Source organism: Condylura cristata, unplaced genomic scaffold (assembly GCF_000260355.1).
Source record: "Condylura cristata isolate star-nosed mole 26May11 unplaced genomic scaffold, ConCri1.0 scaffold00010, whole genome shotgun sequence".
NCBI lineage: Eukaryota > Metazoa > Chordata > Mammalia > Eulipotyphla > Talpidae > Condylura > Condylura cristata.
Window position 1 is genome coordinate 4,235,557 of NW_004567111.1, and position 18,401 is coordinate 4,253,957.

Here is an 18,401-nt window from a genome sequence, read left to right on the forward strand (position 1 = left end):
AGGAATAAGCCTAAGAAAGTAGAGAATAAGGATGCCGAAGATGTCCACTCCCTGCTTTCCAGAACCTGTAATATGGTGGCATTTACATGGTCTTATGGCATGAGGAGACATGAGTGAAGAGGATGTTCTCATGATGGTGACAGAATTCAGGGGGTTATCAAGGAATGCCCTGAAATATTGACCGAAAGTTTGTTTTATAACCAAACCCTATGCTCAATGATATATTTCACCAAAATTAGCTTACTCCTTATTACGACATCACAGGCATAGAAACAATCTCTGGAGCAAGTTTTTGTGCTAAAGAAGTTCAAGGGATGTTCATGCACCATGAATACCTGTACCCAGAAAGAAATAGACCACTTGTGATCGCGTAAACACTATCACTTTCAACGAGCTCAAACTGAAGTATTTTTTATGATTCACAATATAAGAATCCCAAAGGACTTCACTTTCAAAGGACTTGGTTATCTAATACAGCTGCTCTGGAGGCCAACCAAAATAGCTATCCTTGCTCAACCTTTGGAGATTTGGGTCAATAATAGGCCCAGATTACATTTAAAGAAAATTACATTTACAGTGAAAATTGTTTTCACTGCATCAAATGCCTAACATATGCAAAGCGATCCATCCACCCAACCATCTGTCTCCTTCTTTCTTCCATCCATCCTTCCAACCATACATCCATCATCCATCTATCTCCACACTAGTTCATCTTTTGCACCATTATAATACTGTGCCATATACATATTTCCATATTAATACATATTAAGTTCTTTCTTAAGCAAAACACTATTCTAGGTGTTTTACATATGTTTACCTTCACAACAATCCCTAGGTGGGTACTGTCATTGTTCCTAGTTTATAGATAAAACCAGGCTCAGGAAGTAACTGCAATTCCCACAGCTGTAAATTCTTGGGGTTGGGGTTGGAATGAATCCTGGAGAATTTTCCCCAGAACCCACAGTCTTAGTAACTATGATACTCCATCAGAGTAGCATTTGGCCTTGTTCATAGAGGTAGTGCTGCTGAAAGCTGCTCTCTCTGGAAGGAATGTATCAGAGGAGCTGAAGACCCAGGCATATAGAATCCTAAAAGGCAACCTGCTGTTTCTGGGATGAAGTCATCTGTAATCGATTTCTGTATAATATCACTTGATCCCATTGTCAGTGCCATGGGACTCCTTCAGTGCCATGGGACTCCTTCATGACAATGGAGTTGACAAGCTAAATCTGAGGCACAGACAGACAGGCAGGCCAGCTGGAGAGTGTCCTGAAGAAGGACAGCCTCACTGGCCTGGCAAACGCAGTCAGCCGCCCAAGGGCAGATTTTGTGCCCAACCTGCTGAATAGACCTGGAGGACAAGGACTAGAAAGAGGAGGGTGGAAAGCAAACAGCCTTTTCATCCAGCCTTGAATAAAGACCAGCCTTTGGCCTCTCCAGGAACAATCACAGAGCCAACAGAACCATGGCTGACTCGATGCCCGATGTGAGTCAGGGAGGAAGGAATTTGGTGACCACTAGGTGTCTGAACAACATCGCTAGCATGGGAGAGGGCCAGAGCGCTGGCTGCCTTTAAGCGCCCTCCAGGAGGGGCGGCTGCGCCCCACTAGTTTCATTGGTTCAAGGCTGCAGCTCACATCTTACTTTCAGATAAAAGAACAATTCAAAATGCCCTGGGGAAAAAAATGTGCTGAGAACTCATGATAGGGAAGAGTCTTGCCAGAAGCAACATACACCAGAGAGGTTGGTAGCAGCGGAATTTGGATTGAAATAGTAGACAATACTGAGCTTTCATTCCAAAGGGCCACGTCAGAACTCCGCAGTGTGGAGCCTGATGAAGTTAAAATTTCAAGTAGTGGGGTTTGGTATGTTTAAAGGGTTGAGCACAGCCTGGCCCGGTAAACACCTGGAGCCACACCTTCTGCTCGGATCACACGTAGGACGGTTTCCCACTGCCAGGCAGCCTGCACCCCAAGTATTCTCAATTCTGGGGCCCCGTGCCAAGAATAAAGCTCCCCCCAAACTCACCCTTCCTCTCCCGGTGTGGCCCTTGACTCTTTGCTACATCGTGGGTAACATAACTTGTGAGGTTTCTTTCCCACCAATTTGCCAACGCCTGGCTGGTGCATGGTGCTGGCCTTTTACTAACGTGGTGTCATTCACCACGAACGGACTGAGGCTCCTGGCCTTCAGTAAGTCGCACGTTTATGTGAAGTTAGCGGTGTCCTAGGGAAAAATACCTAGACCCTCTCCAACAGCAGAATTCCGATTCCTCCTTGAAATGTGCGGATTATACGGGTTTATTTTTACTCCGCGTTTACTAAGTTTCACTGCAACGGTGAAATTCAAGCAGCTAAAACAATACAAAGCGTGAAAGTTTCTCCTTGTTCCTTCCCCGACAGGTGCACCTGCCCATAACCCCTGTACATCCCTCGGGATGTAGGAGAGTAAATGTCCTGTGTGATGTGTGTGATGTAGGAGAGTAAATGTCCTGTGACGCCGGCAGGAATAAAAGACAGGCTCAGGCTACGCAGGTGTTCTGACCAGCACCTTAGATTGGGGTAGGAGGGCAAAGGGTTCCGCTGGGAGCAAGCTGGGACAGCGGGGTTTAGTGCTTCTTGTAAATATGATTTCAGATTCTAGAGCCCACAGCACCAGGGAGACAATGGTGGCTCCCCCATGCCCCTGGGGGCGGCCGGGTTGTGGGGAGAGGGCGGCGCGTCCCGCTTACCTGCGCACACGCTGCCGTCGTAGGTCTCGCACACCCACTCCTGGCACTCGCACAGCGGCCCGAAGTACATGCCCGGCTGGGGCACGTGACAGATGCACACGCCGCAGTCGCACCGGCCGCGGCCGTGGCACAGAGCGCCCCCTGGAGGCTGCCCGGGCGCCCGGCAGCGGCGCTCTGACTCCGCGCGTGACAGCCGGCACCCCGCGCCTGGGCCGCTCCTGCAAGGGCGACAAGCACCCCGCCAGGGTCAAGCACGGACTGTGCAGCTCTGCACCGCGTTCCTGCTCATGCCCGCTCCAGTCGCAGGCAGACGACCGCCAAGGTGGTAAGTCTCAGGGTGGCGGGCCCCTCTTTTCTCTGGGAGTCAAGAACCTCCCCCTACTCCAAAGGGCACCGCGGGGCTCTCCCTGAAAAATGACCATGGCGCAGAACGTCTGGGCCGTGACCTGCCACCTGGGAATAGGGGCATCTTTCGGGGGAGTGAGGTGATCCAGCCCCGTCCGGACAGGGCTGACCCTGAATCTAATTTTTTCCCAAGATTTATTTTATGTATACAGAGCGGGGTACAGGCCAGAGGTGCAGGGGGTGAGCGGGGTGAGGCAGATCCACCATGTACACTGCTGAGGGGAGCAGCGGGCAGGTCAGGGGAGATCTGCAGCTCCATGTGGGTCACCCCGGGCCAGGGATCGAACTGGCGTTGAAGGGACAAGGCTGCAGTGAGCTTCACAGTGCTGAGCTTTAACCCACTGGCCACCAGGGACGGCCCTGACCCTAAATCTTAAGATTCACCAATACCTGATACAGATTTTATCCATTTGTATTGCATATAAATCCCAAATATTAGAGGCAACTAATCCACAGATGATACCTGGTGGACTCCTCTGACCTCTTTAAAACCACCCTGCACATGCTCCCGGAGCTGCATTACCCAAGTGTTGGGGGTAACGTGCTCTTTCCATGCACCCCGTCAAACAGATCGGCTACAGTGGATTACATAGCAAAGCCTTCTAAGATTATGGAAAACTCACTTTGTGTAATTCTGTGACTATTTGCTCTTCTGTGTTTTTGATATTCTAATTTAGAAGTGTGAATGCTTGCTGGTAAATTATATTTCTATTATTACATAGAACCCTCTTTATCTGTAATAGGCTTTTTGATTTTGAAATCCATTTTTTTTTAGATGAGGTTATCCAGCTTAAAAAAAAAAAAATTAAGGGCCCTCCCTGGTGGTACAATGAATTAGGTTGCAGTACTGCAAGATGGCCTCAGCCACTTCAGTGCGAGTTCGAACCCCCCCCCCCCCGGGAAATTACCCACATGGTGCAGCAGACCTCTTCTGACCTGCCCACTGCTCTCCTCAGCAGTGTACTTCATCCATCTGCCTGTTCTGCTCCCCACTCTGTCTCTGGTGGAGCCTCTCACTGCCCCTGCACCTCTGGCCTGCACCCCAGTTCTGGATGAATAAATGAGTAAATAAATCCTTTTTAAAAATTAAAATGAAAAGGCCTGTTGCTATCTGATGCCTGGGGGGGAGGTGGTTTTATAAGAAGGAAAACGTGGCTGTGTAGAAAACTGGCCTTGTCGGGAATGCCAGGCAGAGTGCTCTGAGACGTTGCGCTCGCTATGCTGATGAACCTCACTCTTTGAAAGTTTAGCGACTGCCTTCTGCTTCAAGGTCACTCAAAGCCACAGACCCCTGAAATAAGCCTGCGCCCCATTACTACAGAAGAGGGCACAGCCCACCCAGGGCTGACGCTGGCTCATGCCTCCTGATTGGCATTGCTAGGGAAGAAATCACACTTACGCAGTGGGTGTATTTTTCTGAGAAAGAGGCAAAGGGGCAGAGGTGAAGTCCCAGCAGCGCAGACACAAGGAAGGCAGAGAAACAGGTTGAAAACAGATTAGCCAGAGTTCCTCACTGCCCTGGGCTTCAGGCTGCGGTCCTGCAAGCTGAGCCCAGCCACGCCGAGCAGGGCCGCCGTTGGGTCTCAAGAAAAACAACCCGGACTCACCTCAGAGAGGGCGAGAAGCTCTGAGGAACAGCTGACAGTCCTGGGAGGAGAAGGGAGGATGCGAGCAGCAAGAAGTTCCCGAAGCCTGTGGGCTGCATGCTGAGCTCCCTGGGGCGGGGGCGTTGAGGCCGCTACCGGGGCTCTCGGGAGCTGGGGCGGCAGGGGCGTGAGGTGCTGCCAGCGGAGGGCGGGCAGAGGGACCCCCGACACCCAGGCGGCCAGGTCCAGGCGTTCCCTGGACTTGTAAGTACTTGAGGAGCCGCGGAGGATTTGGGCAGCGGCAGCGCTCTGGGCGGGGTCCTGGTGCCAAACCCCTCAAGTGGAGTCTAGGCAGGAAAGTAATTAGAAACAGTTGTACAAGCAGATGGTTTGTTTTGACATAAGAAAAATGCCCTGTTCACGGATTTGAGAAAACCCTTGCTTCCTTCCCCTGTGGGCCCCGGCTGTGTTTGTCAAGGGGGTATTTGGGCTGGCTGGTAGGAAAGGGACAGGAAATACGCCCCCAGGGGAAAGCAGGCTGCAGGCTGTGAGCAGCTGGGCTGGGACTTTTCAGGAAGATGCTGGAGGGCGTGAGTTAACAGGGGCCCGCCAAATTGACAGTTTGCTTTGAACGCTTTACCCTTTGTTTTAACATGATGAATCTTTCGGGTTTGAAGCCTTTAAAAAGTGTGTCGTGCTTTGGTGTGTTTAGACCGGTAGTTTATCAGCCACATTTTGCCTGGACTTGGGCAGTTCACATTACAGTTGTCCTCAGCTCACCCCACTCCACCCCTAAGAACCAAGTATGTGGGGGAAGTCTCTCTAGCGCATCCACTCCACTGAAACCGAGCCAGCGACTCTTACGAAGCGCCTACTGTGGGCCAGTCTCTGAGATCTTTTCTTTCTAACTGTGACAATCATCCACGCTCATGTACTCATTTTGCAAACCGGGTGCAACCTCTGTTCAGGACCAGGCTCTGGGCGGATAGTGAGGACACAGCCGGGAGCTAGGGAACCGTGAATCTTGCGAATCCAGTGAGCAGGTAAACGTGACTCAAAACAAGCACACAAATATTAGAAAGCAAAGGGTGGAAAGAGCAGTGGAAGCGAAGCCTGTCGCTTCAGATTAGCTGACAGGCGCCAGACGGCTGCCTGGGAGCTGAGAGGTGGGGGGTGAGTGCAGGTGACTGGGTGGGGATGGTGTGGGTGGGGGAGTGGGGGGTGCATTCTTTTTCAAATTGTGAAGAGCAAGGAAGGAAGGCACGGAGTGACCCTTGTGAGAAGGGGCTCAGTTGCTGGAATTCACACTGAAAGTGGGATGAGATTGCAGCGCCATGCTGACCCCTGCCGCGCCATGCTGACCCCTGCCTTGGTGGGTTTCTTAGAAAAAGCACTAGGGACGAAAGAAAGCATGCTCCCTTCACTCCGCAAAGAGTGCTTTGGAGTGGATGTTTCCTCAGAAATTACAACCATACAGGCTGGGGATGGTTAACTATCAGTTTAGGGGAAAATCAGGAAGCAAACAAGAACCAGGGAAAGCTGAAACAGGATGGCATTTCTCCCTGTCACCTACATCAGCAGGTGCAAGGCCACTGCCAGTGTTTACCCACTGGGGCCAGAAGGCAAGCGCAAGTTCTCTGAGCAGAGACCATCCTTTATGTCCCCATCACCCTCTGCCGGGGATGCAAGTTGCTGCTGACATTTGTCAGCCGGGGCTTGTTCATGCTGGAGCGGGAACAGTCCCGGGCAGGCACTCTGGGCAGGGGGTCGGGCAGGGGGTGGTCAGGGTATTGAATTCCGGAGCCCAGGGACACAGAGCGTGATTGAGAAGGAGCAATGCGGGCTCTGGACTGGCAGATTCTCTGGGCCACGTGAACTTCTCCCATGGGGGAGGAGAGAGGAGAGACAGAGGGAGTCCATACACCAGTCATTCTTGGCGTGCAGGGGCAGGGTGGGAGGGTGTCCTGCAGGGTCACCTGGGAGCTTGTTTCCTGTGCAAGCTCAGTCCCCAAGCAGATGTACTGAATCACAGGGTGCGTATTGACAATATCCTGAGAAATCTATTTGCACAGGGTAATTTGAGACAACTTGCAAATCTCAGAGCTGGGGCTGGGTCACAGGACCTGGAGCTCTCACTGGCTCAGGTTCGACTGCCGCCTTGCATGCCTGCCTAGCCACGTGTGACCGGTGAGGAGTGAGAGTGGTCTGTCCTGCCAGTTGCAGACATCTTGGTGACTCAGGAGATGGGACTAGTAGAAGGAATGCACCCACTCCATCCCTGGCTAGGAATTTGCAGTGAAAACAAGAACCAAGAACCTTTCAATAAATGATCATGTGTTCCTTACCTGGTGCATGTATGTGTGTGTGTGTGTGTGTGTGTGTGTGTGTGAGGGGAAAAGAAAAGAATCCTGTGCAATGCGCACCTGATGTGCGCATATCTCTTTCATGAGGTGAAGCAATTGGTGTGTTCACACCGCAGGGTGCAGTGAGGAATATGTCCAGGACTGTGTGCAGCTGGGAGCTGGGAGGGGAGAGCCAGCGCCAGGAGACAGAACGTGTTTGAGTGTTCAGTTCATTTTTTTACTCTGACACAAAGTAATATTCCTAGCAAATTGAAATAGTTATACTGTGGCTGATGTGGCGACTCAGTAGAAAGTCTTCGATTCACAGCAGTTCTGTGAAAACAAAAGGAATGACTTAAAATGCTCTCCTGTTAGTAAACTTTGATACTTTTTCTGCAGAAGTATTAACACCCTGGAGAAACCCCTTTCTCCTTTCTTCCAGTTTGCAGAGGCCTCAAGGACCGACTTCTAAGCAGATCTGGCATAGCACCCAGGTAACAGCGACCCCAGGGTCTGGGACGGGGCGGGGTGGGGGTGTGAAATGTCCCATCTCATATACACCCAAAGGGGCTGAAAACATCTGAGTTAGTCCCTGAATCTTCATGTCACAACATCACAGAAGCTCAGTGCCAAGGTATCGCTTCAAGATGGAGGGCAAACTGGCTGCCGACGGGCCCCAGTGGCATGCTCACTGGGGTCTGCCTGTAGGCAGGGAGCAGGCTCCTGCGTATGGTAGACTCGGACATCCTGTGCCCCAGTCAGCACGGCAGGGAAGACTTCCAGAATGAAGGCAGCCAGGTGTACGAGACTTGAGTCTGAATGAGGTTGTTCGGAAGTCTTCATTTATCAGTCTGTCTGTCCTCTGTCTGTCCATTCATTCATTAATTCCCTCATTGTCCCTCCTCTTTCCCTCCCTCCTTCCCTCCTCTCTTAGCCCCCTTTTATTTTATTTTCTTGGCAGCCCTTGTTCAGGATCTAGCATGACATTTTTCCATCTATTTACCTGGTTGGGTATAACCTACCACTCTCATCTGGAAATCAAATCCCACGAGACCAGGAGCCTGGCTTCTTCTGTGCTCTGTTATAACTGCAGTGGTTTGCAGAGTTGCTATAGATAGAGTGAATGACTTTTTAATATCTGATACACCTTGATTAAATTCAACCATTTGAGCTAAAAGAGAGTATTTTTAAAAACTGGCATACTGTCAGGGGATGAACTTAAGCAACTAAAATATAAAAATCAGGAAGAAAATTATATTTGCCATGAAAAACCTGAAGAAAGCTAATCTTGATTTCAGATAATCAGCGGTCTTCACTCAATTCTCCATCAATGGCACATTAATACACTAATTGTTCAATCACTTATAGTCAAGTTTGAAGTAGAAAAAAGTCTCACTTTTAAACTAAAACCCACTTGTATAATATTTTCAACTAAAAAAGAATCTGCCAGGTTTTCAAATAGCCAGAATTACACCAAAGCTTTTAGGAAGACTAAATATTCCCAGGCAGCAATAAAAATAAGCTTAAATTTCCAAGAAAAAGAACTTTTCATCTGGGCCAGGGTTGTGGAATAGAAGGTGTTTAGTTAACATCTTTTCCAGATGTCAGTGCAGACCTGGACACAGCTTTTCCTCCCACGTAGTAAGAACACCTGGAAATGTTAAGCACCTCTGGGATAACAAATAATCTTTCATCTTCTGTGTATATTTGCCATTCTAGTTGATATGGAGGGGGGAAATCTAGATGCATTTTCATTGACTTCAAGTGCAAAAATGTCTCACTTCACTATTGTTCTATCCACACGAGTAGACTCTTAGTTCTTACTGTGCAGCTCCAGTGTTAATCAGCTAATAACCAGGGGGCCTAGAAGCAGGAGCGGACAGGAGGCCACAGCACTGGCTACTTGTTCTGCAGAGGGCTGTTCAGGCCGGCTCTGCACCCTCCCTCTCACCTGCCAAACCTTCCCTAGGGCTGCTCAGGCTGATGCTGTTGTCCTCGGTTGTTGACCTTGCCTGGGCTCTTTAACCTGCTGAATTTCAGTTTGCAAATGTCACGGTGGAAGGCAGCATTGGTCCTTTCCAACTCTACATTCGTGTGTTTTCTTTGTATATTTGTCCAAAGGCGTCCAGTCAAAAAAGGGGATACACTCATATCCAGGTATATACAGGTATATATGTCATGCTACGTCTCATCCACAGCTGGACCCGATCAATTTCAAAACAGAAAGAGTATTAGATATATATAGTGGAAGCTAGTACTTTGGAGAATATAGAAACTAGTATTTATCCTGAGACTGGGCATTTAGACAGACCTAGTCTATGTACCATACTTTTCCAGGAGTTAAAGTTTATTTCCCTCGTGTTTTTCTTTGAATCCTTTCCCACTGCACCAGCTGGTCTATGACAAAACTGGAGACTCCAACTTTCTCCCCACTGGGGTTTACTTGGGTTTTTATGCAGTGAACGCCATCCGTTGCTCGGTTTAAAACTCTTCTTCACGCTGCCATGTCCATTATTCCACTCTTACATGGTAGACTTCATCCTATATAATCAGGAAAAAATAGATTGTTACAGAGCAGGGAGGGGGCACCCCAAACCCCCAAACCTGCCCGCTCTGTATCCACCATATCAAGAAAAACTATACAAGACCGTAATGGAAGGGAACTTTAATATAACCAGTGTGCAGTAGAGAAAAGACAAAGAATAAATCAGACACCCAGACTTACCCAACCATTTGTGGGTAAAAGTCCACCCACAAGGGATTGGCACAAGCAAGACCTAATGCACCTTCTGGGAGGGACCCATGGAAAAGGGTCAGCAACGGACAGACAAGTCTGGGAGGAAAAGAGCAACATCAAAAGCAAGATAAACACTGCCATAGTCACCTCCCTTTGGGTCTCTCAACCACACCTGCGTCACCCAGTCCAGGGCCAGGAAACACACCTGTCTGTCTGTCCCATATTCCCCTTCAGGTCTCCTTCTGGCTCCATCCTGCTTCCTTCCTCCTCAGTCTCCTCCAGATTCATCTCCTCCCTCCTCAGCTCCACCCTCCTTCTGGGGGAGGCAGGGGCAGGGAACCTGGAACCTCCCCTTTTCCTGGGGACCCCCCTGTTACAAGGCTATATTTAGGTGAGGAGCAGTGATTGGTTGGCAGGTGAGAGTGAGGGGTGCAGACACTGGGACCCCTCTGCAGCGATGTTCCTAGACGCTGATAAGCAGCAGGGAAAACAAAGACAGTGCAGGTGCCTTTATCAGCAGCTGCAACAGCAAAAGGAGCCGCTCCCCCAGTAACTGGCAAGATACTAGACTGAAATTACAGTTAGAAAAGGCATCAGAGGGGCACGGGTGGCATTCGTTTGCCTACGCCACTTGCGGACATTTTCTTCTTGAGATGAAAATTATCAACGAAACCTTTCGTCTTCATAAACAAGATATAGACCACCTGAGATAAGCCTGATAATCCATCAGTAACTCATTCTGAATGATGGGGCATACATGAAACTGCTTTTACCAACAAGAAGAGGGACTAACAAGGCAAGTAACCAGCAAGAAGCACTGAGAAGCTGAGTGAGAACTGGGTGACACAGCCGACTCGGAAGAGCCAGCGGCTCGGTGTCTTGCCTGTGAAGAACTGTGTGGCTTAACAGTCCCCCACCTCTGCTTTCCTCTTGAGCCCAGCAACTCTGTGCATTACCCTGGGCTTTCAAGTTCTAGTTGAAATACTCGCACAAGTTTTCCTTCAATTCAACTTTCCCCTAAGTCAATTGCTTTCGCATAGTGGAGTCAAGTGAAGCTTGGTTTGTAACACAGAGAGAGAGAATCAGGTCCCTCACCTTACAATCCTGATGTTTTCAACTCACTCTCTTCCTGGGTCTATTTAAAACTGACTGGATATAACAGCAGATGGAGAGATAGCATCACTTTTTTCAGTTAATGAGGTAAGACCATAAAATAAAGAAATGAGCTAAATTATTTAACTTGTATATTTTCACCAGGTGTTAGTACTAACAGAATTATCGTGAGGACTGAAGTGTCCAAGTTCTTTAAGAGTGGTGAAGTAATAATTCATTAAAGGTCCTTTCCCTTTCATTGAGAACTTAAGGTATCAGTCTCTTTGCTTGTTATATTTCATCAACTGTCAGATGCCATTTATGGGAAAATTCACCACCAATTTCTGTACTATTTGAGAGAGAAAAGAGAGTAACCAATTAAGCTGTGACATGTGCTATCATCAGATGATTTGTTTTATACTTATTGGAAGAGCTCTTTTAGGCTTGTTCAACAATATATTCATTTTTGCCCTATTTCCCTATTTTATTAATAAAAGGGAAAATGCAAATGAAGTAAACTGGTTGATATATCCCGAAAATTTCTTTGCAAAGTCCCACTATTCCTTATTCGACTTATTCGACTTAGAATGTTTTGGGTTTTGTGTTTTTTTTTTTAATGTTCTCTCATCCTCTGCACAGTTAGTGGTAGTGATGCAGTTTTATCTACAACAATCTATAAAAGAAGCCATGTTCCTTTGGAATTGAGCTACAGGCACCAAAGGCCAATTTCAATTCCAAGTTCTAGAATTTTGATAAACTCATCTGAAATTCTGTTAAATTCAACACATGTCCATTATTTGTATTTTGTTATATAACATCATAAACATTACAATTAGTGCATCATGAAAGATTGTTTCACTACGTTTCTTATCTAGGAAATATATGAATATTTTTCATGTAATTATATTTTATCATCATGCCTTGCCATCGGATGACTCCTCTGGTCTCTGCCAGCTTTTTCCAGTTTTACATTGTGAGAGTATTTTGAAGACTAATGAGGACATACTTATTCAACATCCTCCTCTATTTTATTTTCACACTAAAATAGGAAGCTTTGGCTCCCTGGTGGTTTAGTAATTAGACATTATCATGGTTGTTTTGAGATTGATTTCTGGTCAGGGAATGGAAATTTTTCAGTTCCTAATATAAAAATATGTGACTGTCTCACTAAAAATACCTACTGCATCAAAGAGAAAATTATTCATACCAAGCATCAAATATTGAACAATTGAATTTGTGAGTTAATTGGTATTTAGTTAATTCATTAAACAAATGTTGATTGAGCAACTTACAGACAAGGCAAAATAGGGATACAAAATCTTATATGATTATGTTAGTCCCTTTCAGGGTCTTAGAATCTAAATCAGAGCGTATGTGGTTATAAATAATTTCCATGAAAGACAATATGGAAAAAGAATAGGCCCAGTTTAACCATTGGAACATTCTCTAAAGCTCTGATTAATACCTAAAATCTTTCAATCAAGATCTAAAGGAGATTTGAGAATGAAAGCCAGAGCTGTGAAAACCTAGTGTGCTATTTTGAATGTTTTCAAATGCTTCCGGAATTAAAGATGAACAAAAAAGGCTGAAAAAAATATAACCCAGTTTGTTTGTTTGTTTTTCTCCCATCATTCTTTATATTCCTTTGACCTGCTTCCACATTCCCGACTCCCACACTTCCACTTAACCTCAGAAACATGAGGTTTCTATGTTGAATCATCCTCTATGGAAATGTTCACCATTTGGCTTTATCATTCTGACTTGCTTTACTCAGCAAAATTCCCTCAAATGCCTTCCATTGGGAGATAACAGTACATTCCCCATAACGCAGAAGCTTCCCTCTACTGCTTGGGCATGAATATTGGGAAATTATGTTGGAAAGAAAGCCAATACTTTCAATATGCAAGGTCAGTATAAAGAATATGCAAGCACAAGTTTGTTTTTCCGTTATGTCTCCAAAAGAGGGGAAAAGGAAGAGGAGGAGACATGATGGTTCCAGTTCTCTTTCCCCAAACAATTGGCCCCTTCACCCAATTTTCCCACTCCTCTTCCCTTCCTGTCTCCTAGTCTAGAAGTTTATTTTTCTTGTCTTTAGCATATCCAGTTGTTTTCTCTATATGCCACACACAAGTGAAGCCATATAGCATTTGTCTTTCTCTGACTTATTTCACTAAGCGCACATCTTCCTGACGTTGCAAATGCCACTTCTCAGTTGTTTCTCACCTCTCTGTCACCCATTCTGGACCTCCCTGGCCTCTGGCCAGCTGTGGGGTGGCTTGCCTTGCACAGAGCTCCCTTCCATCAACTTTGAGGGGTGTGCATACTGGTTTCCAAAATATTTTATACAATAAATGAAATCCTCAAGGCAATTTTCAAAGATTTATTCCTATTGTAACTGGGGGGTCCCTAGGAAAAGGGGAAGCTCCAGGTTCCCTGCCCCAGAAGTAGGGTGGAGCTGAGCAGAGAAAGAAGGCAGCAGGATGGAGAGCCAGAGGAGACCTGAGGAAGCCACGTGGAGCAGGGAGCATGAGATGGAGAAATGCGCGTGTTTCTTGGCCCTGGACTGGTTAAGCAGACGTGGGTGAGAGACCCGTGGGGAGGTGACTCTGGCAGCGTTTATCTTGATTTTGATGTTGCTCTTTTCCTCCCAGACTTGTCTGGCCATTGCTGACCCTTTTTGATGAGTCCCGGCCACAAGGTGCTTTAGTCTAGTGGCAGCTTTCAGGCCTTGCTTTGGGCCAGTCCCTTCTGGGGGGACTTTGTCCACGAGGGGAGGGGTAACTTCAGGTGTTTGATTTAGAAGTTATATTCTTTGTCTTCTGTATTGTATATTAACTGCATTAAAGCCCCTTTTCATTAAAGTTTTATATGTTTTGTCTTGATGTGGCAGATGGCAGAACCCACTTAGAGCAGGCAGTTTTGGAGTTCAGTGGTGCTCTCTTCCCCTGTCCTGTAACACTGTCCTGATGGCTTAATACCATCTTTCCTCCTTTTATCTGAGCTTTTATTATTAACGAGCCAGAGTTCACCATATTCCAGGATTCTCTGGAAACAGCCTCACTGTTCAGAAGTCCACCAGCTCCTTTGGTCAAGGGCTCACTGCGTCTCAGTGGCTGTATTCTCTCAGCAGTCTCTAACTGCTATAACTTTTACTCCTAATTTCTCAGGCTTTCCTACATAACATTCTGAAACTTAGCTTCCTCTGAAAATATAATCCTAAAGTAAAAAAAAAAAAAAAATGGTGAGCTAGGGATTTTCTTCAGTTTTATCTACAAACTATGCATAGTGTGAAGATCACACCTCCTTCTACACTTAAGATTTTTTCCAATCCAGTGTGTCCCCTGGAATTTCTCCCGTATCATCAGATAGTTTGTCTCCATGAGAGAAATCATTTGCATTTCTCAGCCCCCCAAGTCCTTCTGCCAGGTTCAAGAGTCCAAGCTTTTGCCTGAGGCTTAATACCATCTTTCCTCCTTTTATCTGAGGTATATGCTAAACTGACCTCCTTTCTATGGCTGATTCGAATGCAAACAGAATCTACTTGAAACATTAAATGGCCATTTGACAACGTTGCAAAGGCTCAAATCTGACTCAGCAGATGGACTTTTGCCACTTAGTTGCTCTCACAGGTTTTAGTGCTTCAGGTAACACAGCTATAACATGAGGGCAAAGCCCAGGGGGATTCAGAACTGGTGCAAGTTCCACACAGGGATGGTGGTGCCGAGGCAGGCGGAGCATGAAGAGAGCTGACCAGTCTGTGCTCCTGCCTCAGGAAAAGGATTCTTGTGCCTTCATGCCAGCTACTGAGCTGTGTTGCTTGAGGGCTAGGTTTTATAAACAGATTCTCCATAGTTGCATGTTCATTCCAGAAATACTTAACCAGACTCTCCAAGGAAATGCTTACAATCACTCAAGTGATTGTAATTATCTTGCAATTTTGGGAAATAAGTTTTTAAAGAAAAGAAAAAAAGACTATCTCCTAATAGCTTGTAACATTCAAATGGTGAATGACTATTTTGTGAATATCTGGTAAGTGGATGCATGAAAGGAATGGCCCCCAACTTCATGCATCAGGCTGGAAAGCCCAGGAAACAATCCATATGAAACCTGCCCTTGTTGGTGGGTAGAAAGAAGGACACCCTGAGACCCCAAACCTCCCTGCTCTAAATGGGTTCTGCCATCCGCAGCATAAAGACACACATAATTTTAGTGCATAAGACCTTAAATAGAAAAGCACTTTAATACAACTAGCTAGTGGGCGATAGAGAAAGAGAAGAGAAAGAATATAGCTAAAATGGATTCCAGTTAAACACCCAGAGTTACCCATCTGCTACTGGGCAAATGCCCAGCCAAACAAGGTTGGCCCGAGTGGGGCTGCCAAGATCCAAGAGGGAACCCATGGGAAAAGGCAGGAGGGGTCAGGCAAGTGTGGAAGGAAAACAGCAAAATCAAACCCAAATCCAGGTAAAGGTTGCCACTGGCAGCCTCCTCATGGCCAGTTCCACGTCCCTCAAGCACTTGGGACAAGTCCAAGGCTGACAGGCCACCACCCCAGCTTCTTCACATGCTTCTCTGCTCCATGTGTCTCCTCCAGGTCTTCTCTCTCTCTTTTTTGAAGATTAATTTATTCATACAGACCTGGGGTACAGTTCAGAAATGCAGGGGCAGTGAGAGGATTCACCAGAGACAGGGTAAGGAGCAGAACAGGCAGCTTGACAAAGTACGCTGCTGAGGGGAGCAGCGGGCGGGTCAGGAGAGGTCTGCCGCGCCATGTGGGTCACCTCCCTGGCCGGGGATCGAACTCATGCTGAAGTGGCTTTGGACAGCTTCATAGTGCTGCGCTTCAACCCATTGTGCCACCAGGAAGAGCCCAGAAGGTGAGGTTCAAATAAGTAAGGGAGTTTACATTGGAGCTTGCCTGAAGCAAGCCCTGCACACAGAATTTCAAGTTTATAGCAAGGTCTGAAAGGGGTTCAGTTAGTGTACAGTCCAGATGTCTTCATGGCCTTTCTCAAGGTTGCTCTTTGGAATTACACGTAGTGAGAGAACAACTGGAAGCATGTGCATTTCCAGGACAGAGGAGGGAGGGAGAAGTCTCCGATGATCCATTCAGCTCGCAGATTACACAGAGGAATTTGCTCCTGGTGATCTCTGGGTGACACCCTGCTGACGGCCTTTTCCAACACAGGGACACGTGGGGATGATGCCTGTCCGAGGGTAGCTGGCAGCCCGGGACATCTGCAGTTGTTCTTTGCCTTTTGCAGACATGTGTGCCTGAGCTAGCCAGATCTTGCTCTCCATCGCAGGTTAAACTCATGTTATGTCACTCACTGAGCTTAATTTGTCAAAAAGATTTTGTAAGCCAAACAAAATACACTTGCAAATGACACTGAACGCACAGGGCAGATGTGTTGGGCCCTGATAAAGAGACAGAGTCGTGGAGCAGGCGACATAGTGCAGGGTGCTGCTGAAGAGCAAGCTCCTGGCCTTTTTCGTGGTGACCCAGTCACACAGCGTTGGTCACCCGAGGAAGCGGAGACGGAGACGGGGAGTAGAAGCAGCAGGGGAAGGGTGGAACTGGACTCCTCATCTGCTGATAGCTTGGTCTGAAGGTCAAGCCCTGACTCCCAGTCAGGATTTCAGTCCTATCCAGAAGGCGTCCACTCATCAGCTCCTGGGGTCCTTCGTTATACATCAGGCAGCGGCCCACCGGGGTTGCTGGTCATACTTCGCGATGTGTGAGTCGGAAGTACGTTTATGCCTCCGTCCTCAGCCCCCCCGGCGTCCCCGGTCTGACCTCCTGATGCAGACCCTTCCCGGGGCGAGCCAGCGTGATGCTCTTAACTGATGCGCAAGGACCTTGTAGGGTTGGGCTCCTGTGACCCGGCAGTAGTGGCCTGGCTTTAGGAAGACAGAACTGTAGCAACAAATGGAGGCTGGATAGGCGCTCAGGGTTAGCAGACCCACACAGACATTTGCTTTCATGGTACTATAGCTATGAGTGGTACCACCGAGCCTGCTGGACAGAAAAGATGTTTCTTCGTGCTCCTTCATTTTGCTGATGAGGAAATAGAAGGGCGCTGAGCAGGTTACCAGGGGTAGTGTGGTATTTCCGAGGATTGTCTGCTCCCATACACATTCCTTCCTACAGGTTCTGGAGTGGAGATCCCAGGGCTGCCTCCTGCAAGCTGTGGGTCCCCAAGGCTTTCTGAGACATGCGTGATACTCACACAGAGTGGTTCAAACAGAGCAGAGGACGCCTCACCTGATGGGACTGAGGTTAGTAAAACTGTTGATCCATGAATATGTTTGATCTGTTGATCCTCCTCACTTGATCCATGAATATGTTTTTCTGATGAGCCTAAGTTGATGAATTCCAAAGAATGGCACACAGCTTTCTGTTTTATAGATACAGACTAATATAGCATTTAGATAAAACAATTAAGAGCAGTAGTTTCAGCGACTAAATAGGTTGGTACATGGTTTTTCTAAACATGCTGTGTCTCGGTTTACCAACGCTTAAGTTACCTTCTACTTTGCGTTATGAAGAATATCGCCAGGTGACTTCATCACATTTAAAGCAATATTTCAAATAGCCAACCTTTCTGAAATCTGCAGAAATTTAGGAAGAAAAAAAAAACTTACATGCTCTGTATTTCATGATGGGCCAATTACTTTAAATTTTTCTTTAGATAATTCAAAGGATTAATAGTGCCTGATGTGAGTGGATGGGGAGGAGAATCCTTTTAGATGTAACTGGGTTAAACAGGCATATTTAATTGATTTTCTATAGGTACATTTTAAAATGTGTGCCTACAACTTGCTTCCTTCCATCCCTTGAGCTACCGGGTTTTGGACAGGGACATGTTGTAGGTTTAGGAGTTCTGATTTCTCTTTTAGGAGAAGTCTTGTGCCTGTGTGTGCACGATGTGAAATCACGGTTGAGGGTTACCAGCTGGGTTTACCTCCGACTGCAAGGCAGGATGCCGGCCCCAGAGAAAATTTTGGGCAAGTGCGGGCAGGGGGTGTCTGCCGGGCTCGAACACCAGGCTCAGTCTTCCCCTCCCTCCCTGGGTCTGCTCTGCCAGGGGCCCCTGGAAACAGGCAATGTCTTGGGGTCTTCTTGCAGCCCCGGAAGGACCAACCCATGTCCGAATGGGCATGCAGCCTCCTCCATGGAGCATACTACTTAGAAGACCGCACTGAGTCGCCGACGCGCTCCTCAGCGAGGTTGACACCTCTGTCCAGGGCGCGCGCACCGCTCGTTTGCCCCTGGGCAGCCGCTGGGCATGTGCCCCTCGCGTGCCGTCCCCAGGGCACCCGCCACCGCGCTGGTGAGCGCCAGCGGCGCACCAGCTGTTGCTGGGAGACTGACTGCGGGTGGCAGCCAGAGAGCCGGGGACCCGCGGGCACCCGCGCCGCCCCCACTGCCGCGCAGCGTCCGGGGCGGCCTCTTCCTTCCACCCCCGCGGCCCCCGCGCCAGCGCCCACTCTGGTCTTTTTAAGGC

The 18,401-nt window shown here is 47.7% G+C and overlaps 1 protein-coding gene across 2 annotated transcripts in view; it reads right to left on the bottom strand.

Annotated features, from left to right (window-relative positions):
- The window catches only part of ITGBL1 (integrin, beta-like 1 (with EGF-like repeat domains)), a 152,151-nt gene extending 147,195 nt beyond the window's left edge, over window positions 1–4,956 (bottom strand). For both annotated transcript variants that reach the window (XM_012723185.1, XM_004680050.2), the window contains exons 1-2: window positions 4,744–4,956; window positions 2,732–2,949 (exon numbers count right to left, since the gene is read on the bottom strand). In XM_012723185.1, coding sequence (XP_012578639.1) covers window positions 2,732–2,949; window positions 4,744–4,841 — 316 coding nt within the window. In that variant the 5' untranslated portion in view covers window positions 4,842–4,956. The remainder of the gene's footprint in view (window positions 1–2,731; window positions 2,950–4,743) is intronic.
- Between the last annotated feature and the right edge of the window lie 13,445 nt (window positions 4,957–18,401).